We start from the raw sequence: 26,809 nt of genomic DNA, 5'->3' as shown, positions 1-26,809 counted from the left end.
TGCTTTCCTAGATCCTATGGATAAGAAATTAGAGGGTTTCCTTAAGAAAATCTTTATACAACAAGGTTTTATTCTCCAGCCTCTTGCATGCATTGCCCCAGTCACTGCTGCAGCGGCTTTCTGGTTCGAGTCTCTGGAGGAGGCTTTACAGGTAGAGACCCCGTTGGATGATATCCTTGACAGGCTTAAAGCTCTTAAGTTAGCCAATTCATTTATTTCTGACGCCGTTTTTCATTTAACCAAGCTAACGGCTAAAAATTCAGGTTTTGCCATTCAGGCACGTAGGGCCCTATGGCTTAAATCCTGGTCAGCCGATGTTACTTCAAAGTCTAAACTTCTCAATATCCCCTTCAAAGGGCAGACCATATTTGGGCCTGGACTGAAGGAGATCATTTCTGATATTACTGGAGGAAAAGGCCACGCCCTTCCCCAGGATAGGTCCAACAAGTTGAGGACCAAACAGACTCATTTTCGTTCCTTTCGAAACTTCAAGAGTGGCGCAGCTTCATCTTCCTCTTCTACAAAACAAGAGGGAAATTTTGCCCAGTCCAAGCCAGTCTGGAGACCTAACCAGGCTTGGAACAAGGGGAAACAGGCCAAAAAGCCTGCTGCTGCCTCTAAGACAGCATGAAGGAGTAGCCCCCGATCCGGGACCGGATCTAGTGGGGGGCAGACTTTCTCTCTTCACCCAGGCTTTGGCAAGAGACCTCCAGGATCCCTGGGCTCTGGAGATTGTTTCCCAGGGATATCTTCTGGATTTCAAAGCTTCATCTCCAAAAGGGAGATTTCATCTCTCACAATTATCTGCAAACCAGATAAAGAGAGAGGCATTCTTACATTGCGTTCAAGACCTACTAGTTATGGGAGTGATCCACCCAGTTCCAAAGGAGGAACAGGGGCAGGGCTTGTATTCAAATCTGTTTATAGTTCCCAAGAAAGAGGGAACTTTCAAACCAATTTTTGATCTCAAGATCCTAAACAAATTCCTCAGGGTCCCATCCTTCAAGATGGAGACTATTCGAACCATCCTACCTATGATCCAGGAGGGTCAATATATGACTACCATGGATTTAAAGGATGCTTATCTACATATTCCGATACACAGGGATCATCATCAGTTTCTCAGGTTCGCCTTCCTAGACAGGCATTACCAGTTTGTGGCTCTTCCCTTTGGGTTAGCCACGGCACCAAGAATCTTAACAAAGGTTCTAGGGTCCCTTCTGGTGGTTCTAAGACCGCGGGGTATAGCAGTAGCCCCTTACCTAGACGACATCCTGATACAGGCGTCAACTTTTCAAATCGCCAGGTCCCATACGGACATTGTTCTGGCATTCCTAAGGTCTCACGGGTGGAAGGTGAACGAAGGAAAGAGTTCTCTCTCACCTCTCACAAGAGTTTCCTTCCTAGGAACTCTGATAGATTCAGTAGAAATGAAGATTTTTCTGACAGAGGTCAGGTTGACAAAACTTCTAACTTCCTGCCGTGCTCTTTATTCCATTTCTCGTCCGTCAGTGGCTCAGTGTATGGAGGTAATCGGATTAATGGTAGTGGAAATGGACATAGTTCCGTTTGCCCGCCTACATCTCAGACCACTGCAACTTTGCATGCTCAATCAGTGGAATGGGGATTACACAGATTTGTCCCCTCTACTAAATCTGGATCAAGAGACCAGGGATTCTCTTCTCTGGTGGCTATCTCGGGTCCATCTGTCCAAGGGAATGAGTTTCCGCAGGCCAGAATGGACTATAGTAACAACAGATGCCAGCCTTCTGGGCTGGGGTGCAGTCTGGAACTCCCTGAAGGCTCAGGGTTCGTGGACTCAGGAGGAGGCCCTCCTTCCGATAAACATTCTGGAACTAAGAGCGATATTCAATGCTCTTCAGGCTTGGCCTCAGCTAGCTGCGGTCAGGTTCATCAGATTTCAGTCGGACAACATCACGACTGTAGCCTATATTAACCATCAGGGGGGAACAAGGAGCCCCCTGGCAATGTTGTAGGTTTCAAAGATAATTCTATGGGCAGAGGTTCACTCTTGCCATCTCTCAGCTATCCATATCCCAGGAGTAGAGAACTGGGAGGCGGATTTTCTAAGTCGGCAGACTTTTCATCCGGGGGAGTGGGAGCTCCATCCGGAGGTATTTTCCCAGTTGATCCAACTTTGGGGCAAACCAGAACTGGATCTCATGGCGTCTCATCAGAACGCCAAGCTTCCTTGTTACGGGTCCAGGTCCAGGGTTCCCAAGGCAGCGCTAATAGATGCTCTAGCAGCGCCCTGGTCCTTCAGCCTGGCTTATGTGTTTCCACTGTTTCCTCTGCTCCCTCGTCTGATTGCCAAGATCAAGCAGGAGAGAGCTTCGGTGATCTTGATAGCCCCTGCGTGGCCACGCAGGACTTGGTATGCAGATCTGGTGGACATGTCATCCTTTCCACCATGGACTCTGCCGCTAAGGCAGGACCTTCTACTTCAAGGTCCCTTCAAACATCCAAATCTAATATCTCTACGTCTGACTGCTTGGAGATTGAACGCTTGATTCTATCAAAGCGTGGTTTTTCCGAATCGGTCATTTATACCTTAATTCAGGCTCGAAAGCCTGTCACCAGGAAAATCTATCATAAGATATGGTGTAAATATCTTCATTGGTGTGAATCCAAGGGTTACTCATGGAGTAAGGTCAGGATTCCTAGGATATTATCTTTTCTCCAAGAAGGATTGGAGAAGGGTTTGTCAGCTAGTTCCTTAAAGGGACAGATTTCTGCTCTGTCTATTCTTTTGCACAAACGTCTGGCTGAGTTTCCAGACGTTCAGGCGTTTTGCCAGGCTTTAGTTAGAATCAAGCCTGTGTTTAAACCTGTTGCTCCACCATGGAGTTTAAATTTAGTTCTTAAAGTTCTTCAAGGGGTTCCGTTTGAACCTTTGCATTCCATAGATATTAAGCTTTTATCTTGGAAAGTTCTGTTTTTAGTAGCTATCTCCTCGGCTCGAAGAGTTTCGGAGTTATCTGCTTTACAATGTGATTCCCCTTATCTGATTTTCCATGCAGATAAGGTAGTGTTACGTACCAAACCTGGGTTTCTTCCTAAGGTGGTATCTAATAAGAATATCAATCAGGAGATTGTTGTTCCTTCACTATGTCCAAATCTTTCTTCAAAGAAGGAACGTCTATTACACAATCTTGATGTGGTTCGTGCTTTAAAGTTTTATTTACAAGCTACGAAGGATTTTCGTCAAACATCTTCTTTGTTTGTTGTCTACTCTGGACAGAGGAGAGGCCAAAAGGCTTCGGCAACTTCTCTTTCTTTTTGGCTAAGAAGTATAATACGCTTAGCTTATGAGACTGCTGGCCAGCAGCCTCCTGAAAGAATTGCAGCTCATTCTACTAGAGCAGTAGCTTCCACATGGGCTTTTAAGCATGAGGCCTCTGTTGAACAGATTTGTAAGGCAGTGACTTGGTCTTCGCTTCATACCTTTTCTAAATTATATAAATTTGATACTTTTGCTTCTTCGGAGGCTATTTTTGGGAGAAAGGTCTTACAGGCCGTGGTGCCTTCCGTTTAAGTTCCTGCCTTGTCCCTCCCTTCATCCGTGTCCTAAAGCTTTGGTATTGGTATCCCACAAGTAATGGATGAACCCGTGGACTGGATACACCTTTACAAGAGAAAACAACATTTATGCTTACCTGATAAATTTATTTCTCTTGTGGTGTATCCAGTCCACGGCCCGCCCTGTCATTTTAAGGCAGGTGTTTTTTTTGTTTTTTTTTTTTTAATCTACAGTCACCACTCAGGATTTTCTACAGTCACCACTCCTTTTTTTCTTGCTTGTCTTCGGTCGAGTGACTGGGGGTGGCAGTTAGGGGAGGAGCTATATAGACAGCTCTGCTGTGGGTGTCCTCTTGCAGCTTCCTGTTGGGAAGGAGAATATCCCACAAGTAATGGATGAACCCGTGGACTGGATACACCACAAGAGAAATAAATTTATCAGGTAAGCATAAATTTTGTTTTTGTGCTCTCTCTCTCCCCCCTCTCTTTTCTCTTTTGTACTCTCTCTGTCTCTCCCCTCTTCTCTTTTGTGCTCTCTCTGTCTCTCCCCCCTTCTCTTTTGTGCTCTCTCTCTCTCCCCCTTTCTCTTTTGTGCTCTCTCTCCCCCCTCTCTTTTGTGCTCTCTTTCCCCCCTCTCTGTTGTGCTCTCTCTCTCTCTCTCTCTCTCTCTCTCTCTCCCCCCCCTCTATGAGTGTCCAAGACCCTAACCAGCTACTGGTAAAAGTTTCTAATAATCTGATTTCACTTCTCTTGCTAAACCTATAGATGTATTTTCTATTCCTGAAGCCATTTCAGAATTGTTTTCCTAGGAATAGGCCACACCAGGACTTACTTTACTCAGTTTTCTGCATTTTTAAAGATGTTTTATTTATCAGCTCTTATGTGACAATTTCCACTTCAGTCGTATGATTTACTATATCCTTTGAGGATAGTTAATTTTTCAGTGATCCTATGGATACCGAAATTGTTTTTTTTCCTTAGAAGGACCTTGTTTTCTATGAGAGTGTTCCCTGTGTTCAAGAGATTTGACATTGCTGGGGTAATTCCTTATTTGCAATGTCATTTTAGTTATTATTGATATTAAAGGGACATTCCGGTAAAATTTAAATGCACATAGATGAATGACATCTTTCAATAAAAACATATTTGCAATATACATGTATTGGCAAAAATGAGTTGAGTAAAAGTTATCACTGTTTTAGTGTTTAATTTTTCTGTGCATGTGAATCATATGTAGATATTCTCTGTGCACTAGCATTTTAAATACTGCAGCTTCTCAATGCATCAGAGGGACTTGTGTTATTTCAGCAATTAACAAATAGATTCATTACCAGATGGTACAAGCCCCTTAGGCTCCCTGAGCAAGTGCTGTATTTAAAATGCTGGTGCACGGTGCATACTTTAATACACTTTTGAAACAGCTATAGCTTTTATTAGAAACATTTTTGCTAATTCATGCATATTACAAAAATGCTTCTATTCAAAAGTGAAATGCATCCATGTGGATTTCAATGTTGTCTGGAATGTCCCTTTAATGCTAAGCTATGACTTTTGCAGTCCACCTAGGAGAACTCTGTGGCTCAATTCATGTTTAGCAGGCATGGCCTTTATGGTAGACTTTATCTCTGCTTTTTCTATGTAAGGCTTTATCTATCCTTGGTTACATACCATTATTACAAGAAAAATACAATGTATTACTCCTAATTCCTTTTAAGAACTTATATCCCTTTTAGTGAAAAACATCCTGGTGTCCATCCAGCAAAAAAGCAACATGCTGTGAGAGCTCTACAACAGCTGTTGTATGTATACACAAAATAGGCAATCTTTCACTGGAGGATAAAGTTCTGTTATAGTCCCTTCAGCACAAAAGTCAAAATTACACTCATTAAAAGATAAAACATGCTTTTATTTCCAAAATTGAAAAACTCACTGTTAGTGAACATGGCATGTGAATAGTAACGAAACTCCTGATGACATCACTTGACGTGTTTCTTGCCCTCCTGGGGCTTTCTCAAATGTACCATTATTGCCAAAGTGACTAAAGGATGTAGGAGCTTCCTCATTAAATCTGTTGGCAAATACTGATTTTAATAGCCATTTTAGTTTCTTAGTCAATTTAGGATCCTTAATATTCCTCCATTCACAAACTCTAGACTTTACCAGAGCTTACTTTAAGTGTAGTATTATTTGGAATAAAGCCAAACTATATAAGAAGCCTTCTTCCTCTTACAAATATCTTGAACCACCAATCCAGATTCTAATCTGGTAGATGGTAGGCTATACCTTTTCTCTTTTGATGAAGGTTATTCTGGCTTCTTTCTGAAAGTTTCTCAGAGCAGGAACTCTGAGAAACCTTTTAAAGTTTTGAGATCCAAAATAGGAAACAAAGAACAAATTGGAATAAAATCCTTGAACTTATTCCAAAAACTGGAACTAGAATTAGCACCTACAAGGTTCCAAGCTAAGGGCTGAGATAAAAAACGACTCCTGTTAATTAATTAATCACATTGTTAGATTAATATACTTTATAACCTTTAAACCTCTAAATTTCTGCCTGTTTCAAAGGCTCTATTGACAGCCTCTTAATCACATGCTTTTGTATTTGCTTTTCACAACAGGAGACAGATAGTTCATGTGGGCCATATAGATAACAATGTGTTCACGCCCGGGAAGTTATTTAAGAGTTAGCACAACACAGTACTAAAGGCAGCTCAATAGATTTTAAATAGTCACAGTCATGTGATCAGGGGCTGTCAGAAGATGCTTAGATACAAGGTAATCACAGAGGTAAAAAGTATATTAATATAACTGTGTTGGTTGTGCAAATCTGGGGAATGGGTAATAAAGGGATTATCTATCTTTTAAAACAATAACAATTTTATTGTAGACTGCCCCTTTACGCTCCTAATCATTGAATGATATAAAGTTAGTCAAAAAATTCTTCCACGTCGGCTATTTTCCTCTTTTGGACCAGCAGTTATAAAGACAAAGAAAAAGGGAGGGTTATATGAATTATTCTATCCGTGCACTGTTTATCTTGTCTCTCATGAATAGGTAAAGTGGACAAAATAGCGTTACTGCCACAAGGACCTTTAAGTTAATATATCTAGAAATATCATTAGAGATGTTAAAATAGAGAATTATGTCTACTTGCTATTTATATGAGATAGGTATCATGGTATTTAAGCTGGATATGCAAATATAAGTTTATTTAACTGTTCAGAACGAAAAGCCCAGACAGTTTATATGAGCCATGCACTCCCCCACCACTGGCAGAGAGTTCAGGGGAGTGGCCGTCCAACAATAAAAGATTTTAAGTATACAGTATAAAGCGTAACTTCCAAATAACTCTACATATCCCTACATTATGAGTCTGCTGGAGAAAAAAAATAAAATAAAAATAAAAAACAACTTCCTTATTCAGTACTGTACAGTTAAGAAACATTGCTTTCCAATAAATAGATTTTCTAGTAGCTATTTCGATATCCATTTACATATTTCAATAATCCTATAATCCAGGAGAATAAACACTCTGGTAATATCAGTTGACATTCAAAGTATAGTAGTAAAAATTGATTACAGCACAATGATGAACTGATCTTTAGTTTTAGAACTGAGCTAATTTGTAAAATAACTCAATGAAGGCTACAAACATCCTATGAAGAATAAAGATCCATATACTGTATATATTGTGCTATAGACAGGGTAGTATACAGTTATATAGATGCTTGGAAGAGTCCCATACAGAACCATCTTGCATCAAGCAATATTAACGGACATAGAGGTCTGCCTGGTGGACATAGATGCAGAAATAAACTATACAAGTTGCACAGTTTTTAACCCACCCCCTTCCTATAACGTTAACAACATGTAAGGGAATACATTATTGAAAATGTGCAGGAAGTCACCAGTTGTGTAATTAAATGTAACTGTGGTTCCCCTGTAAGAATCTAACGGCTAGATTAAGAGTTTTTGTCGGTAAGGCTTGCGGTGCTAATGCTCCTTTTTTTCTCAACGCTCATTTAAAAAAAAGTTGGTATTACAGGTTTTTTTCAACCCGGCGTTAGCCTCTAAAAAGTGAGCATAGAGCAAAATGTTGCTCCACATCTCACCTCAATACCAGCGTTGCTTAAGTCAGCGGTAAGCATAGGAAACAATGGGGCAGATTCATCTGAAAAAAAGTTTAACACCTGCAAAAAAGCAGTGTTCAGCTCCTAACGCAGCCCCATTGATTCCTATGAGGAAATAAAATTTATGTCTACACCTAACACCCTAACGTGAACCCTGAGTCTAAACACCCCTAATCTTACACTTATTAACCCCTAATCTGCCGCCCCCGACATCGCCGACACTTGCATTATATTTTTAACCCCTAATCTGCCGCTCTGGACACCGCCGCCACCTACATTATCCCTATGAACCCCTATTCTGCCTCTCGCAACATCGCCGACACCTACATTATATTTATTAACCCCTAATCTGCCCCCCCAATGTTGCCGCAACCTACCTACATTTATTAACCCCTATTCTGCCGCCCCCATTGTCGCCGCTACTATATTAAATTTATTAACCCCTAAACCTAAGTCTAACACCCCCTTAACTTAAATATAATTTAAATAAAACGAAATACAATTACTACAATTAAATAAATTATTCCTATTTAAAACTAAATACTTACCTGTAAAATAAACCATAAGCTAGCTACAATATAACTAATAGTTACATTTGTATCTATCTCAGGATTTATTTTTATTTTACAGGCAAGTTTGTATTTATTGTAACTAGGTATAATAGTTATTAAATAGTTGTTAACTATTTAATAACTTCCTAGTTAAAATAAGTACAAATTTACCTGTAAAATAAATCCTAACCTAAATTACAATTACACCTAACACTACACTATCATTAAATGAATGACCTAAACTAACTATTATTAAATACAATTAAATTAAATAAACTAAAGTACAAAAACCCCCCACTAAATTACAGAAAATAAAAAAATAATTACAATTTTTTTAAACTAATTACACCTAATCTAATCCCCCTAATAAAATAAGAAAGCCCCCCAAAATAATAAAATTCCCTACCCTATACTAAATTACAAATAGCCCTTAAAAGGGCTTTTTGCGGGGCATTGCCCCAAAGTAATCAGCTCTTTTACCTGTAAAAAAAAAGATACCATACCCCCCCAACATTAAAACCCACCACCCACACACCCAACCCTTCTCTAAAACCCACCCAATCCCTCCTTAATAAAACGTAACACTAACCCCTTGAAGATCACCCTACCTTGAGACGTCTTCACCCAGCCGGGCCGAAGTCCTCCAAGAAGCTGGGCACAAGTGATCCTCCAGACGGCCAGGAGTCTTCATCCGATCCGGGCAGAAGAGGTCCTCCAGAGGGGCAGAAGTCTTCATCCAGGTGGCATCTTCTATCTTCATCCATCCGGAGCGGAGTGGGTCCATCTTCAATCAAGCTGACGCGGAGCATCCTCTTCCAACAAAGTCCACCAGACGAATGAAAGTTCCTTTAAATGATGTCATCCAAGATGGCGTCCCTTGAATTCCGATTGGCTGATAGGATTCTATCAGCCAATCGGAATTAAGGTTGGAAAAATTCTATTGGCTGATCCAATCAGCCAATAGGATTGAGCTTGCATTCTATTGGCTGTTCCAATCAGCCAATAGAATGCAAGCTCAATTCTATTGTTAGGGACGGCAGATTAGGGGTTAATAAAATGTAACTAGTGTTTGCGAGGCGGGAGTGCAGCGGTTTAGGGGTTAATATATTTATTACAGTTGCAGCGATGTCCGGTCGGCAGATTAGTGGTTAAAAACTTTATTTAAGTGTTTCCGATGTGGGGGGGAGGGGCTCGGTTTAGGGGTTAATAGGTAGTTTATGGGTGTTAGTGTACTTTTTAGCACTTTAGTTAAGAGTTTTATGTTACGGCGTTAGCCCATAAAACTCTTAACTACTGACTTTTAAATGCGGTAACAGTCTTGTTAGGAGAGGGTGTACCGCTCACTTTTTCCAAGACTTGTAATACCGGCGTTAGGCAAATCCCATGGAAAAGATAGGATACGCAATTGACGTAAGGGTATTTGCGGTAAGCTCGAGTCACGGAAAAAAAGTGAGCGGTACAACTGTACCTGCCAGACTCGTAATACCAGCAGTCATTAAAAAGCAGCGTTGGGACCCCTCAACGCGGCTTTTTAAGGCTAACGCAAGACTCGTAATCTAGGTGTTTGTGAGTAGCCTTTAGCAAACATTCAATTATCACTAATTGGAGTCTGTTAGGCCTTACCGCTAAGGCTTGGGGATGCTGCTGTAATATGCCATGAATGCTAAGCTGAGTCAAACTCCAAGGCACTTACGATGGAGAAAGAAGAGAATAACTTATGACCCTTAGCAGTTTTAGCTCTCTGTGGATTTTGTGTAGGCAAGTGAATAACAGGTCTTATGGGTGAGGACTCGTTTGGTATTATTGTACACAGTACATGAGCCGGCTTTTGAAAGAACCCTCCTGCACGGGCTTTTGTTGCGTCTCCAAAATCCATCTGCTCCTTATGCCCGCAGTATACTAAACCATTCTTCCAGACATTCAGTAGGTGAGCAGTAGGGGGTGGAGCTAAGGACGGCTCCAATATACTAAGACTGTTTGGAAGAAGTATTGAAGCGGCAGCAATATAGCTGTGTCCTGAAGGATTTTTAAGTGAACTGGGACCCGCTTCTCTTTCCCTATGAAGGGATCAATGCGATAACTTTTAGCCTGTTTGTATGTGCATTACTTTTGTGTATTTAATAAATTTGTGGAAAACTGCTACCTTGATGTGGGGTTGCGCTGTCTCTTCTTTTCGCCATAGGTGAGCAGTTTGACATCAATTTACTCAAACGCAAGTATCAAATGGTGCTTCAATTCAGCCAGGTGTTCATCAAAATGTTTGTGCAATTTAATTACTTCCCGTAGCTAACAACATTGCATCCACCTCTGAAGTTATATAGTCTGAGAGTACAGTTCTATGCTCCCAAGATCGCAAAAAAAGACATCAAAGTGGTGCTATATAGTATAATGAATAAATCTATATTGAATTGTTGCAATGGAGAAAGAAATCATTCTGCCACTATATAAATCCCTGGCGTGAGCTCAAATTGAGTATGGAGTGCAGTTCTGGCGACCAATCTCAAAAAAAGTTCAGAGAAGGGCTACAACATTAATAAAGGGGACGGAGAATTTTGAGAAGAGGTTAGACAAACTTGGTCTGTTTTCTCTAGAAAAAAAGGTGCTTGAGAGATAATATGATTACTTTATCTAAATATATTAAATACCCATACACAGAGTTGACAGAAGCTCTGTTTATTCCAAGGAAACTGTTTATGGCAAGAGGTCATAATTTAAAGGTATTGTAAACCCCCCCAAAAAAACATTTCAAAACCTCTTATCAAATACTTATATAGTACAAATAACATGCATAATCAAATATATATGGTTTACTTGTATTATTGCTGCCAAGCCCATTTTTTATCCTCATTATTAACAGCATATTAGCGTGTTCTACCCGAGTAAAACAATCATGGCGGCCCGCATGCGTATTTCCTATGGTATCTGACCCATGCATGCGCAAATGGATTTCTTTCTAATGACACAGTGAGTCCACGGATAATCAATAATTACTGTTGGGAATATCACTCCTGGCCAGCAGGAGGAGGCAAAGAGCACCACAGCAAAGCTGATAAATATCACTTCCCTACCCACCATCCCCCAGTCATTCTCTTTGCCTGTAATGCAAGGAGGAGGTAAAGTTTTGGGTGTCTGATAATGTCTTCTTCAATCAAGATTTTATTATTTTAAAAGCAGAGTAGGTTTACTCTGATCTTTTCTGGGGTCTAGCCTTAGTCCACTTCAGTCTCTTCAGTAGGGCAGTGGTGGCTTTTGAGCACTTGGGAACTTGTGTGGTACAATCCTCACTGCGTTTTTCTCAAGATTTTGCTGCCCTAATCAGAAAGCCTGAGTAGGATTACTCAGATTCTTTCTTTCTTCACAGGTCCGTTTGAGGTGCTGCACCCTCTCAAACCAGGTGAGCCGTCTTGCTGCCAGACAGCATTTCTTCAGCTAAGTGCCTTTTATTTTTTCTTTTATAAGGAGAATCTGGCACTTTTAACAGCTAAGGGCTGTTTGAACATAATGGGACGTTTTTATTAAAACCTTTATGTAAGGGGTTAATCTGGCAGTGTTGCAGATATTTGAGACTGTGAGGAGCAAGGCTTATTTTGGTGGCTCAGTTCCGTTTTTTTTATACGGATTCTACTTTATTTATTGGTATGTCTTGCTTTATTTGCGCAAGCCGTTACAGGCAGTCAGGAGACTTTTATCCACCAGGACCGCTTCGTACATAAGGGAGGGTCTTTGTAGAGGCGCCCTTTGGCGCGCTTTTAGTTGTGACTGTTTGGAGACCGGCTGCGGAGTGGTGACGCAGTCGTCGGCTGCTCCGGTGTCTCCTTTCATTGTGCTGCCGTCGCAGGTCCGGATCAGCTTATCTGTGAAGGGAAGTTACTTCTAAGGGCTGCAGGACAGGTAGGCACCTCAGTAAAGCTGCTGAGGTGGTTAGGTTGCCTGTTTTTTTTTTTTTTTTTTTTGTTATAACGTTTAAACAATATTAAACATTTCTTAAAGGCACAGTATTTTTATATTTGTTTGAAATTAAAACTTTATTTTGTTTTTCTTTTATCATCATTATTGTTAAGATGAATCAAAAGTCTTTACAAGTTGTCGCTTGCCAGTTGTGTTTTGATGCCCAGGTGGAACCTTGAGTTCCTTTTTGTTCCTCATGCATTGAGAGAACTTTGTTATAGAGATAAAATGTTTGATCATGAGCCACCATTAGCTCAGGCGAATGCTGTTCAGGTGTCTCGTGTTACAGAAATGCTGCAGCTTTCTCCTCAAATGTCCCAATCTTTTCAGTCTCCTCATGCAGTGCCCTGTGTTTTCTCTCCCAATCTGGTAGGATTTTCTTTACAGGACATTGCTACCCAGGTATCCTCTGCAGTATCTAAGGCATTGTCAGCTTTACCCATGCTGCAGGGAAGGCGTAAAAGGAAACTTAAGGAATCAGTAAGGTTTCTGATCAAGTTGTGGCTACCCAGGGTGTCTTTTTTTCAAAAGTCTGAGGAAGAAGACACGTCGGTAGCATCTGAGGGTGAAATCTCAGACTCTGATAGTGTAATTCCTTCTTCTGATGCTGAAGTGGTATCCTTCAGATTTAAGCTAGAACACCTTCGCTTATTACTTAAAGTGAAGGTAAAGTTAAGTATAATCGATCACGCCATCTGAAAAATCATTTGAAAATAACGATAGTTTAATTCATCATTTTCTCAGCAACATTATGCTACTCACAAAATAGAAGTTTTAAGTCTCTCTCCCTTCGCGCCGCTTCTCTGCCCGACATCAATCATTATTGATTGAGATATACTTAAAATACTCTCCGCTAATCACAGTTTCTCCCCTGGGGCGTTCGGCTCCTTTCCTGCAATGTCACTTTATTGTTATGCGCATGCACTAATCCAAAATGTGCGTATCGATTCTATATGCGCGGCCACGATTTGCGCATGCTCAATACCGCTGCCATCACAAAATCTGACTTCTCATCCAATCTTTCTAAGTATAGCTGCTGTATTGCTGCGGGGTTAGCAAAACCGGGTTAAATTATCACCAATCGATTTAACGTTGTTCTTCAATCTTAGAATCTAAATGCTATTGTGCTCTCTGCTCTTATAGTATTCAATGAATGTATCATTCATTGAATACTATGTTACTATTGACATATAGCTGGAATTTGCGCCTGCGCTGGGCTGAGATTTGCGCATGCGCAGGACCACGCTATCTCTGGAGCGCACATCAGACTTACGTATACAGCGGGTTGGACCGCTGTACATGTCAAACATGTAAAACCAGGAAGTCAGCTCTGGGAGGAGATTGCTAGGAAACGGTACAATTATTGAATTAAATTTTATGATAAAAATGTTAATATTAAAAAAAAAAAAAAAAAAAGGATAGCGACTTAACTACTGTACTATAGATGAAAGTGTAGCAGGCTAACAGAAACCGAAAATTGACCTTCACTTTAAGGAGGTTTTGGCTACTTTGGACGACTCCGACACGACTATGGTTGTCAACCCTAAAAAATATAGTAAGCTGAACAAGTACTTTGATGTTCCCTACGCAGTGGAGGTTAATTCCAGTACCTGACCGTGCTACAGAAATTATTGCATGGGAGTGGTAGAGACCTGGTATACCCTTCTCTCCATCTCCTATTTTCAAGAAGATGTTTCCTATAGCGGATTCCATTAAAGGGACATGAAACCCAATTTTTTTTCTTTTGTGATTTAGAAAGAGCATGTCATTTTAAACAACTTTCTAATTCACTTCTATTATCTAATTTGCTTCATTCTCTTGATATCACTTGCTGAAAATCATATCTAGATATGCTCAGTAGCTGCTGATTGGTTGCTGCACATAAAGGCCTTGTTTGATTGGCTCACACATGTGCATTGCTTTTTCTTCAACAAAGGATATCTAAAGAATTAAGCAAATTAGATAATAGAAGTAAATTGGAAAGTTGTTTAAAATTGCATGCCCTATCTGAATCATGAAAGTTTAATTTTGACTAGACTGTCCCTTTAAGGAGTCGTGGCAGACAGTTCCTAAGGTAGAAGGAGCGATCTCCACTTTGGTGAGCGATCTCCACTTTGGCTAAGAGGACTATTCCCATAGAGGATAGCTGTTCTTTTAAGGATCCAATGGTTAAGAAATTGGAGGCATTGCTAAAAAAGATGTATGTTCACCAGGGTCTCCAATTGCAGCCTGCGGTATGTATTGCCACTGTGACCAGTGCTGCAGCTTACTGGTTCGATGCATTGTCTGAGTCTCTTCAGACAGATACTCCTCTTGAGGAGATCCAGGACAGGATAAAGGCCCTTAAGTTAGCCAATTCCTTTATTATGGATGCTTCCTTACAAGTCATTAAACTGGGAGCAAAAATGTCGTTTTTTGCGGTCCTAGCTCGCAGAGCCCTGTGGTTGAAGTCCTGGTCTGCAGATGTTTCATCTAAGTCCAAGCTTTTGGCGATCCCTTACAAGGGTAAGACCTTGTTTGGGCCCGGTTTGACTAAAATTATCTCAGATATTACAGGAGGGAAAGGTTATTTTCTACCTCAAGATAAAAAGAATAAGCAGAAAGGACATCAGAGTAATTTTCATTTATTTTTTAACTTTAGAGGCAAGCCTTCCTCTCCTTCCTCCAAGCAAGATCAAGCCAAGTCTTCCTATAAGCCTAGCCAGTCCTGGAATAAGGGAAGCCAATCTAAAAAGCCAACAGCTGACTCCAAGTCAGCATGAAGGGTTGGCCCCGATCCGGGAGCGGATCCAGTAGGGGGCAGGCTCTCTCTTTTTTCTCAAGCCTGGATACGAGATGTTCCGGATCCCTGAGCGGTGGACATAGTACAAAATAGAATTCAAGACCTTTCATCCCAGAGGCAGGTTTCTCCTCTCCAGATTATCTGTAGACCAGATAAAAAGAGAGGCATTCTTACATTGTGTCAAGGTCCTGACCACTCTGGTGGTAATAGTTCCAGTTCCTACACAGGAACAGGGTCTGGGATTTTACTTGAATCTGTTCGTAGTTCTCATAAAGGAGGGAACTTTCTGGCCAATCTTAGACCTGAAGTGTGTAAACAAGTTTCTCAGAGTGCCATCCTTCAAGATGGAGACTATATGCTCCATTCTTCCCTTGGTCCAAGAGGCTTAGTTTATGACGACCATAGACCTAAAGGATGCATACCTTCATGTTCCCATTCACAAGGCTCATCACAGGTTTCTGAGATTTGCCTTCTTGGACAATCACTTTCAGTTTGTGGCCCTTCCATTTGGCCTTGCCACAGGTCCCAGAATTTTCTAAAATGTTCTGGGGGCTCTTTTGGCAGTGCTTCAATCACGAGGCATTGCAGTGGCGCCATACTTAGACGACATTCTGGTTCAGGCGCCATCTTTTCAACAAGCAAACTCTCATACGGAGATCTTGTTTTTTTTCATATTTTCTTTGCTCCCACGGATGGAAGGTGAATCTGGGAAAAAGTTCTCTGATTCCAGCTACAAGGGTTGTGTTTTTGGGGACCATAATAGCCTCCCTGTTAATGAAGATATGTCTTGCCCTTCAGTCCTCTCCTCGGCTGTCAGTGGCTCAATGTATGGTAGCTTCCATAGACATCATTCCATTTGCTCAGTTCCATCTCAGAGCTCTGCAGTTATGCATGCTCAGACAATGGAACAGGTATAATGTGGATCTGTCTCTGCGAAAAGATATGGATCAGGCGACTTTAGCTTCTCTTCTGTGGGAACTTGCTTCCGCAGACCTTCCTGGGTGATTGTGAACACGGATGCCAACCTTCTGGGTTGGGGAGCTGTCGGGCTCGTTGAAGGCTCAGGGCTTAGGAGGAGTCGGCTGTGCCCATAAACATCCTGGAGCTGAGAGCGATCTTCAGTGCTCTACTGGCCTGGCCTCAGTTAGCTTTAGCCCAGTTTATCAGGTTCCAATTGGACAACATTACCTTGGTGGTGAACATTAATCACCAGGGGGGAACTCGGAGTTCCTTGGCCATGACAGAGGTGGCCCTAATTATTCAGTGGGCGGAGACCTACAACTGCTGTCTTTCTGCGATCCACATCCCAGGAGTGGACAATTGGGAAGCGGATTTTCTGAGCAGACAGACTTTTCATCCCGGGGAGTGGGAACTTCACCCAGAGGTGTTTTCCAGTTTGACTCTCAGATGGGGGCAGCCGGATCTGGATCTCATGGCTTCTCTGCAGAATGCCAAGCTCCTGAGGTACGGCTCGAAGTCAAGGGATCCACAGACAGTCCTGATAGATGCTCTGGCGGTTCCTTGGAACTTCAGTCTAGCATACCTGTTTCCTCCATTCGCTCTCCTTCCAAGGGTTATTGCTCAGATCAAGCAGGAGAGGGCGTCTGTGATTCTCATAGCTCCGGTGTGGCCTCGCAGGATCTGGTATGCAGACTTAGTGGAAATGTCATCCTTTCCTCCTTGGAGACTTCCTCTGAGGAAGGACCTTCTACTTCAGGGTCCCTTCCTTCATCCAAATCTCATTTCTCTGAAGCTCACTGCTTGGAGATTAAACGCTTAATTTTATCTAAGCATGGGTTTTCATAGTCGGTCATCGAGACCTTGATCCAGGCTCATAAGCCTGCTACACATAGAATTTACCATAAGATTTGACGTAAATATTTGTATTGGTGTGAATCCGAAGGATACTCTTGGAGTAGAGTCAGGATTCCTAGGATTTTGTCTTTTCTCCAGCAAGGTCTGTATAAGGGTTTGTCGGCTAGTACTCTGAAGGGTCAGATTTTGCATTGTCTATTTTGTTGCACAAGCGCCTGGCGGATGTGCTAGATATGCAATTGTTTTGTCAGGCCTTGGTCAGGATCCGGCCTGTGTTTAAACTGGTTACCGTTTGAGCCTATGCATTCCTTGGATATTAAGTTATCATCTTGGAATGTTTTGGTTCTTGTTGCTATTTCTTCTGCTAGAAGAGTTTCTGAACTCTCAGCGCTACAGTATGATTCCCCTTATTTTATCTTTCATTCTGATAAGGTGGTTTTGCGTACTAAGTTGGGTTTCCTGCCTAAAGTTGTTTCCTTCAAGAATATTAATCAGGAAATTGTTGTTCCTTCTTTGTGTCCTAACCCTTCTTCTCATAAGAAGCGTTTATTGCATAACCTAGATGTTGTACGTGCTCTGAAATTCTATCTACAGGTGACTAAGGACTTTCATCAGTCCTCTGCCTTGTTTGTCTGTTTTTCTTGGAAACGCAAGGGTCAGAAAGCTACGGCTACTTCGCTTTCCTTTTGGCTGAAGAGTGTTATTCGTTTGGCCTATGAGACTGCTGGACAGCAACCTCCTGAGAAAATCACAGCTCACTCCACGAGGGCTGTCTCTTCTTTTTGGGCTTTCAAAAATGAAGCTTCTGTGGAACAGATTTGCAAGGCTGCAACTTGGTCATCTTTGCATACTTTTTCCAAATTCTATAAATTCGATACTTTTGCCTCGGCTGAGGCTTCCTTTGGGAGAAAGGTTCTTCAAGCAGTGGTGCCTTCTTTTTAGGTTACCTGTCTTGTCCCTCCCTTATCATCTGTGTCCTCTAGCTTGGGTATTGATTCCCAACAGTAATTATTGATGATCCGTGGACTCACAGTGTCATTAGAAAGAAAACAAAATTTATGCTTACCTCATAAATGTATTTATTTCTTGACACGGTGAGTCACAGCTCGCCCTATTTTTTCATACAGTTTCTTTTATATATAAACCTCAGGCACCTCTGCACCTTGTGTTACTTCCTTTCTCTCCTTTCCTTTGGTCGAATGACTGGGGGATTGTGGGTAGGGAAGTGATATTTATCAGCTTTGCTGTGGTGCTCTTTGCTTCCTCCTGCTGGCCAGGAGTGATATTCCCAACAGTAATTATTGATGATCCATGAACTTACCGTGTCAAGAAAGAAAGAAATTTATCAGGTAAGCATAAATTTGTTTTTTTACTAGTTTAGTGTCAGCAGGTGCGTCAACAACCCTGCATCGGATGATGACGAAGAGGACTTTGTCATATTCCTGTAGCTTTAAGAACTAAGACCAACCCACTCCTTCACCTCCCTTTAAAGGTGTGATCAGTACACCTGTGCTTTGCTTGATAATTGAAGTTTGTAGTTCCCACTCTGCTTCAAGCTCTAAAGCTAAAATCTACAGATCCTGCTTTTGTACCTGTTAAAGGAAATCCTTGTTGTCATTTCTCCAGCTTCTAAACCTAAGAAGCATTTCCTGCCGCTTTACATTTCAGGAAACAGACTTTGGCAGCAACTCTTGCAAGTCTGTGTTAACTCTGCAGTCTGATTTTCCAGCCAGCTCCGTTACTGAGTGTTTACCTCTACCAGGAAATAAGAACAGCTTCCCTGCTGTGATCCATTTTGACTCAGTGCCAACTTCGCTCTCTGCAGTTCTAAACTCACTCGCAAGTATCATTAATTTTATATACAATTGTCTCTAGCTGTATATATTCTTATCCAAAGATCTGCTGACATACAAACTGTTAAAGTGCACACAACTGGTTAAATCTGTTTCTCTCCTTCTCTCTGTATCACACACTCTGCCTGCTGTAACCTGATACCTCTTGATATATGGACATTGCAGACTGCAAATCAGTTTCTCACTTCTTAGCTTAACTAAAAAGAGACTTTGCTATAAAATTCTGATTTTCTCAGACAAGTACCAATTAGCTGCTTGTTTGCTGCCTTCTATCTTTAAAGAACACAACTCTTTACAAGTGTGTAAAATATACAAAGGCTTCATTTCATCTGTTTTATTCACTTTATTTTGATTTTGTAAGGTGTTATAAAAAGAACTTGTACTAAGTAAAACAGCTATCTCCCTTGATAATAACCTTTTGTATAAGCCTGTTTTACTTAAGGTTCTCTGGGAATAGCCACATTATACAAGCATATAACAGACTTTGACATTGTGGAAATGGCACACCAGAGTTCAGAAGATTGAACAGACGCAGCCGATGCAGTCAGACTTGGAGGAGCGCACGGAGCTGCCACATATTTTCTAGGTAAGTATTTAGAAACCCCTAAACTGATGAGCATATTTGATAATCAGCGCGATTATGACTTTAGGCTGAGTCTGCCCATGTGTGGGAGCAGAGAAATAAAAATGGCAAACTGGAGTTCAAATGTACAGCGCGCATGAGATTGCCCTTAAATTATACACCGCATGCTGTATGGGATGTCGCCACTTTAGAGCTCTGTTACGCAAGACAAAAAAGTTGCACAAAACAGATCAAAAATACATTTAAAGGGACAGTAAAGGTTCAGAATAATGTTATATAATTCTGCATACAGTGATAGTGGATCCGTCTCTAGAATCGCCTGAAATGTGGCCAGTAGACAATCTCACAGATAGCGGAGATAGGGCTCTTAGGGAATTGCTCGTGATCTAGCTCCAAGAGGGCATCCAAGGTGTAGAAATGAACAGGGCTGCTGTTGTTGTATGGGCCCGCACCATCTCTGTAAATATGGCGGTATTTGCGCCTCACTCACTGTCTGGGTCGTGGTCGGCTGCACCAGGCAGCAATCACCCATACTTCACAGATTGTCTTCGAGGCCAGATAAAAAAAGTGTGTAAGCTACCATGAACACGTGCAGATGCCATGGTCGCACATCAAGCTGCCTCCATGGAGTCACGCTCCAGCATACTCCAGGCCCTTAGGCGGTCATTGGAGGAAAACCCAAGAAATGGTCCGTCGAGCTGTAGCTCATAACAGCCGGTAGTCTGCACCTGAGATCCCTTAGGGTGCTACATTTAGTGGCCCATACACCTCTCAAATTCGTCAGTTTGGTGATTTTTTATGGTCATAGCTACATAGACGTGCATTCGCTCACTCTCCTGGCTATCTATGCCCCATGCAATATTCATATTTAATAAAGTTCTTCACATAGAGGAATGTGTTCTAAGTATTTTTAAATAGATATTTATATATATATATATATATATATATATATATATGTGTGTGTATATGTGTATGTATATATATATATATATATATATAATGTGTGTGTGTGTGTGTGTATGTGTGTATGTATGTGTATATATATATATATATATATATATATATATATATAAATGAATAAATAAAAAATACTCTTCCATATGAAATGTTTAATATTTATATTTCATGTCGGGTTAGTGCACTTGAGTAAGCTTAATCGTGTTTGTGCGTGAGTGAGGCTGTATTTTCCACTTTTCTTGCTTTATTGACGTCTATGGGGGAATATGTTAATGTGTTCCCAAAATTCTAAATTCAGCTTTTTACTTGCGTCAGATTAGTGCTTGTGCGAAAACGTTTACTTTCAATTTGTAACGTGTTCCACCTTACTTACACAAAAAACCTCCTTCTAGTGAACTTAACTTGGGAGCAATAAATTGCACTCCACTCATAATCTAGCCCACAATCAGCTTTATCAATTTGGCTTGCTATTTTCTTAGTACAGGGATCACTATCTGTTTTCTTAGTAATCCTTTTGGTCTCCTCTAGTTTTCTTACCAATGATGGAAGTCACATGAATTTGACTTCATCTGAGTTCTGTACTCTTCTAAATGGGTTTGTACATCCATGATGCAGTTTCTGTTTTAGACCTTTATGGTCTTTTTGTTTAATTTTCTCTATTCCAGATGCTTTGCAAGAACCAGAAATATTTAATCTTAGTTTTTGAAGGTTTCTGCAGCTATTTGATATTTAATCTAGCTTTCCGTTTTATTTCTTAATCTGTTGTACCACTAAGAGTCAGTTATCATCTTGCTAATCATTAATTCTGATTGCTTCAGATTGATCATGCAGAACTGGTTATGCAGTCCTAAACTAAATGTTTAGTTTTTCCTTCTTGGTCTTTATCACTGAGTCAATATTCTTCTTTTTCTTTTATCTCAGACTTATCAATTTAATGACCAAATATTGAACTCTTGATTCATAATATAAATGTTTGGTCAAGGCAGTTCTTCAAGCAAGACAGCCTGTAACAAGTACTTGGTAAAGGTGGAATTTAGCAAGCCAAATTCAGAAGGTACCACATCCGGCTGTGAGGGGACGACGACCATGGATCGGTTACCAGCGGTGGTTGCGGAGCCCAGGAACAGTATTGGAACAGAACGTTCCAATACCTGCCCCTTGCGCCGCAACTGCCGCTGGGAACCTATACATGGTCGCCCCCCTCACGTTACCTTTCTAAAGTAATTCCCACGGTAAAGTGTACGTTTCTACTTTGTGAAGTAATTCCTACGGTAAAAATAAAACATGTTTAGGTAAATGTGGAGTTGATCGATCTTTTCCAATATTGTTCCCGGGCGCCGCAACCACCACTGGGAACCTGTCCATAGTCAACCCCCCGTCCCATGGCGGGAAGTGGTACCTTCCGAATTTGGGACGCTAAATAAAATAATCTGCAAGTTTCCTTTAAGGTCATTCTTATTGCTGATATAGATCTAATCAATACTTAAGAGATTATCTCTTCCTAAGTATGTTTACAGTATGTTCACTAGCACAGTGTCTGGTTTGTTTATCTTGTGAGATTCCTTATCTTATTTTCTATTAGGATAAAGTATTTTTGCTGTATTTTTTTCAGTCAATACATTGTAATGTTCTTTCCTTGTCCTAATATAATGTTTGAAGAGCAATTAATTTTTTAAACAAATTATTTTTAAAATATTATGTAGGTTTAGAATCCTACATAATATTTTAAAAATAATTTGTCCGCATGTGAGTCAGACGACTATAGCTGTTACTTTAGCTTCCTGGTTAAAGTTCCCATTAAGTATAGCAGGAAGCAGGACATTTTCTTACAGAATTTTGTTTCTACTAGATTAGTTCTACTTTGAGGGTCTTTTTTAAAATGAGGCTTCTGTTATGTAGATTGCACAGCAGCAACTTTTGTCTTTATTCATTTTTCTTTTGGGATAGTTTTTACAGGAAATTCCTACAGTCTTAGTGGCTAGTAAATAGGTGCCTGCCTTAATTTTTGTACCACCCATTTAATCATGGACTCCACAGATTGGTTATTTGATCCTAGGATTAATGGCTTGTTGACTCTCACCATCTTTATGAAAGAAAACACCTGATAAATTAATTTTTTCATGGTGGTGAGAGTTCACTAGTCAAGCCCTCTTTTATTTTTCCATTTGGATTCAGTTTAGTATGCACTTCATTTAACCAGCTTTGTCCTTTCCTACTTCTCTATTAGTCTATTTGTCTGATTTACGTTAGACTGGAATTTCAGATAAGTGAGAGGGATTAAACGTTTGTGGAATGTTGGGTATATTTGCCTTCTTCTAGTGGCCAGGAGTTGTTGACTCTTGCCACCAAGAAAGAAATGAATTTATCAGGTAAGCATAAATTTTGGTTTTAGCTAAGCCCATTCCTATGAATCCCTTATTGTAAACTATGCATACAAATGCTACATGGTATCATTAGTTGATGTTAAGGGAGCTGCCCTACTGCCAGCTTTTTATGTCTTTGGGCCCATGATTGCACCTCAGGTCAGCCAACAGCCATGGATATCCCTTGTGGTTTGTACCTAGCATTCAAACTAGATTACTTGCCATTCATTTTGGGGGACTTTATAAAAGATCTATATGAATAAACCTGAGCCAATTTTAACCACTTTCAAAGTTACCAGGGTCGATATAAGCATGGATTGGTAGTGACATATTCCATTTTACTTACATTTATGTATTCTGATTATATTTAGTTCTTTTTAAAGGAACATAAAACCCAAATATTTTATTTCATAATTCAGATACATATTGTGATTTTAAGTAACATTCCAATTTACTTCTATTATCTCATTAGTTTTGTATTCTTGATATCCTTTGTTGAACTCCCGTTCAATAAAGGATTTCAAGAGAACAAAACTAATTGTAGACTCAGGAGGTGCTGATTGGTGACTGCACATATATGCCTCTTGTCATTGGCTTTCAGTTAGCTCTCAGTAGTGCTTTGCTGCTTCTATAACAAAGGACACCAAGAGAATTAAACAAATTAGATAATAGAAGTAAGATGGAAAGATGTTTAAAATTGTATTCTCTGTCTGAATCAGGAAAGGAAATTTTGGGTTTTATGTTCCTTTAATGCTCAAACAGCATTGCTTTTTCAACTAATGATTATTTTGTACCTCTTTGTATATATTCAAGTGATTTGACTGTTTTCATTACGTGTTTACTTAATCCCCTGTTATAGTGGACTTGTGATCATTTTTATTACCCTGTGATTGATAATTATCTTAAAGTAAATGTAAACTTTAACCCGCTCAAGTCATAGGATAGAATTTAAAAAATTAGTGAGACTTTCATTCTTCAAATTGGTAATATATCCTGATCTTCTGTGATTTTTACCTTTTAATAGTATAACGATAAGTGCCATTACTCTGCCCGCCATAGTCCTCAATTGATTGACAGATGATGAATCTGCAATCCAATAATTGTTGTTCCAGCCCCTTTGCACAAATGTCACGGCCTGGGGTAGAAACAACGATTAGTGGATTGCAGATACATCATCTGTCAATCAATTGAGGACTATGGTGGGCAGAGGAGTGGCGCTTATCGTTATACCAATAAAAGGTAAATATCACAGAAGATCACAATATATTACCAATTTGATAAATAAAAGTCTTCTATCCTATGACTTGAGCAAGTACGCTCAAGTTTACATTCACTTTAAATTAAAAAATAGTTCAGTCCTGTTTTTAAAAAATTATTTGAGTAATTAAGCTGAGCAACTTTGTTGATCTGCAGTTCTATGTCACATTGTGATACAGAGACTGCAAACCTATTAATTTTTAAACAAGATTTGATATGTTTTTTTTTTTTTGGTTGTGATTGGTGGGTATATCACTATCTAGGTTCTTTTTTTTTACCATTTTCGCATCTGTTTTGTCTGTTTACTTAGAAATATAACTACATCTATCTATCTATCTATCTATCTATCTATCTATCTATCTATCATCTATCTATCATTATCTATCCATCCATCTTTATTTATATATTGTATATGATGTGCATATAGGTAATATGTAATTATATATGTGTGTTTTGGATGTATAATATATTTAACCTGTAATTCAAATTGAGTGGACTAGTAGCTATGCAAGTTATTGTGATGTTTTTAAACCAATGCTAATTATCCTTTTTTATGTCCCAACAGTCACCTTTCAACAATTCTTGGTAACAAGTTTGATCATGGAGCCGAATCAATTGTACCTCCACTTTTTAATTTGGTCCCAAACAGTGCCAAAGTCATGGCATCTTCTGGATGTGCTGCAATCAGGATCATCATTAGAGTAAGTCTGTTCATTAGATTGTTGTTTAAAGGCCGCTGAAGAACATTGTTCTCAATATATGGAGGTTGATCACAATCCTTTAGAAAAATGAATCAAATGATCTATTTACTAAAATCCTCATAGACCTCAACAATAAATCTCTGTGAAAATCATGTTTTCTAAATGATTGTGTTTGACCCCTATATATGGTATATATTTAGGCACTAGTAACATATAATGCATTTGAATAGGTGAAACACTGTCGAAATGCTTCAGTGCACCTCCCCTTTCCACATTATCTTTCTCATGCTAGCAGCGTATTTTTTGCTTTATAAGAAAAAGGATATAGCTTTGCTGCTGTGGAAAAGTTAAATGATTAGCTCAGATGAAGAAATAAGTATGACTCCTGCCAATACAGGTCTGTTACTTCATGATGCCATCCAACCACCTGAGTCTCTAATGGCTTCCATAGATTATCTAGTCATAGAGGGCCCACATCATGGGAGAGCACTCCTTAAAGAGATACTCTAGGCTAGATTAGAAGTGGAGCGCTAAATTATTTGCCCATTTGCAAGAGGCAAATAATTAACCAGCAATTACAATCGGTAGCAATTAGGGCTTATAAAATTAACCAGAGATCGAATCTCTGGTTAATTTTATAAATCTGCCTCAAATGCCCGCAAAATACTGTCTTGTGTAGTTTATTAAAAAATAAAGATGGTAGCATCTTTTTTGTAAAATTACTGCACTAGGCAGTATTTTGGGGGTAAAGTTAGCGGGAGCGGGGTGTTAGAAAAAAACGGAACTGAAAAGTGCCTTTACATTGCGGTCAATTGGAACTGTGTGTTCCCAGTAAATATATATGTATATGCTTATATACATATATATTTATGTACAAAATCAATAAATCCCAGCCTACGAGTCTTAGAAATCTTTCAACAAATAATTTTTAATTGTATAACTTGCTTCACAATATGCGTGACAGATGAACCAGGGAAGAAATAATTGGGATAGCGCTATGAATAGCTGAGAGTTAAAAGAAGGGGGCAAAATAAATATTAGACTATATAATGTTAGATTGTGAGTATATTGGGATAAGGTGGACGCTATATAAACAGCGATAATGGATAAAATGGTGAATATATTGATGAAAATTGCAATAAATATTTATAGTTTGGGGAAAATATGAACTTTCTTCATATTGTTGATTTTATGTATGTTATTTAGTATTTGTATTTTATTGATGCCGGCATCACTTTTTATATTCATCTAGTACTTATATTAATTTCACATATTGAGTGTTAATCAATAAATTTAATTTGATACTATATACTTCTAATTATTTTTTAGGCTTCACTGGCTTTATAGGTTCTTTTATGGTAACGATCACCTAACCATCCTTGAGAATATACGACTATACCCATAGAATCACACTTATCAAGCCATATTTAGGCCAATCTCACTTTAACATTTCCCCAAACTATAAATATTTATTGCGATTTTCATCAATATATTCACCATTTTATCCATTATCGCTGTTTATATAGCGCCCACCTTATCCCAATATACTCACAATCTAACATTATATAGTCTAATATTTATTTTGCCCCCTTCTTTTAACTCTCAGCTATTCATAGCGCTATCCCAATAATTTCTTTTCTGTTTTGATCCAATAGTGAACCTTTGAGGTTGGTTCACTTGCTTTGGGATTAGCTTTTGAGAGATAGAGTGTCGTATATTTTAATCACCCCTTACACCCAGATGAACCAGGAAAGTCTAAATGTAAATCCACTCAAATTCACACATGCCCCATCCACCATACACATCCGTTCCATACAAAAAATCATTAACTGATACAGAAAATTTATTAAATAAAACAAATGTTGCAGCACATTATAAATTTGTAACCATAACACCCCCAGGGCGTCCCCAGGGGGTGAAGACCAGCACCACCTGCATCAACAAAAAAACTAAAAGAAAAAAGTCCAATGTAAAAAACAAAACTCTCAGCCCTTGTACAAATCGGGAAATTTCTTTCTTTACAGACAATGTAGCAAAAAGATAATCCAGGCTACTAGAAAGTCAACAAATGCAGACAGTCTCGCTCAACTCTGCTTCTCTGAGCGCTGTAACTAGTGGAACTGTCACTTGCGTATTTCACGGGAAATCATATGTGCTTGTGGCACTTGTTGTATCTATAACAGTAAGCTTGTGGTTCTATTGCTGTCCCCAAATTGTATGAAAAAAAGTTGCTACATATATTTGTAATCCTCAATTTGCGTGTCTCATAGAGAGCCAGATATACATGAAACACCTGTTATTTCTTAAATCATATACTTGCAATGGTGTT

The 26,809-nt window shown here is 39.6% G+C and overlaps 1 protein-coding gene across 1 annotated transcript in view; it reads left to right on the top strand.

The window, feature by feature from the left end:
- The window catches only part of LOC128661553 (CLIP-associating protein 2-like), an 898,219-nt gene that overhangs the window by 174,963 nt on the left and 696,447 nt on the right, over nt 1–26,809 (top strand). Inside the window, exon 6 of the mRNA XM_053715796.1 lies at nt 24,345–24,480. Coding sequence (XP_053571771.1) covers nt 24,345–24,480 — 136 coding nt within the window. The remainder of the gene's footprint in view (nt 1–24,344; nt 24,481–26,809) is intronic.

Source organism: Bombina bombina, chromosome 5 (assembly GCF_027579735.1).
Source record: "Bombina bombina isolate aBomBom1 chromosome 5, aBomBom1.pri, whole genome shotgun sequence".
Lineage (NCBI taxonomy): Eukaryota > Metazoa > Chordata > Amphibia > Anura > Bombinatoridae > Bombina > Bombina bombina.
This window is presented reverse-complemented; position numbering and strand designations above follow the sequence as displayed.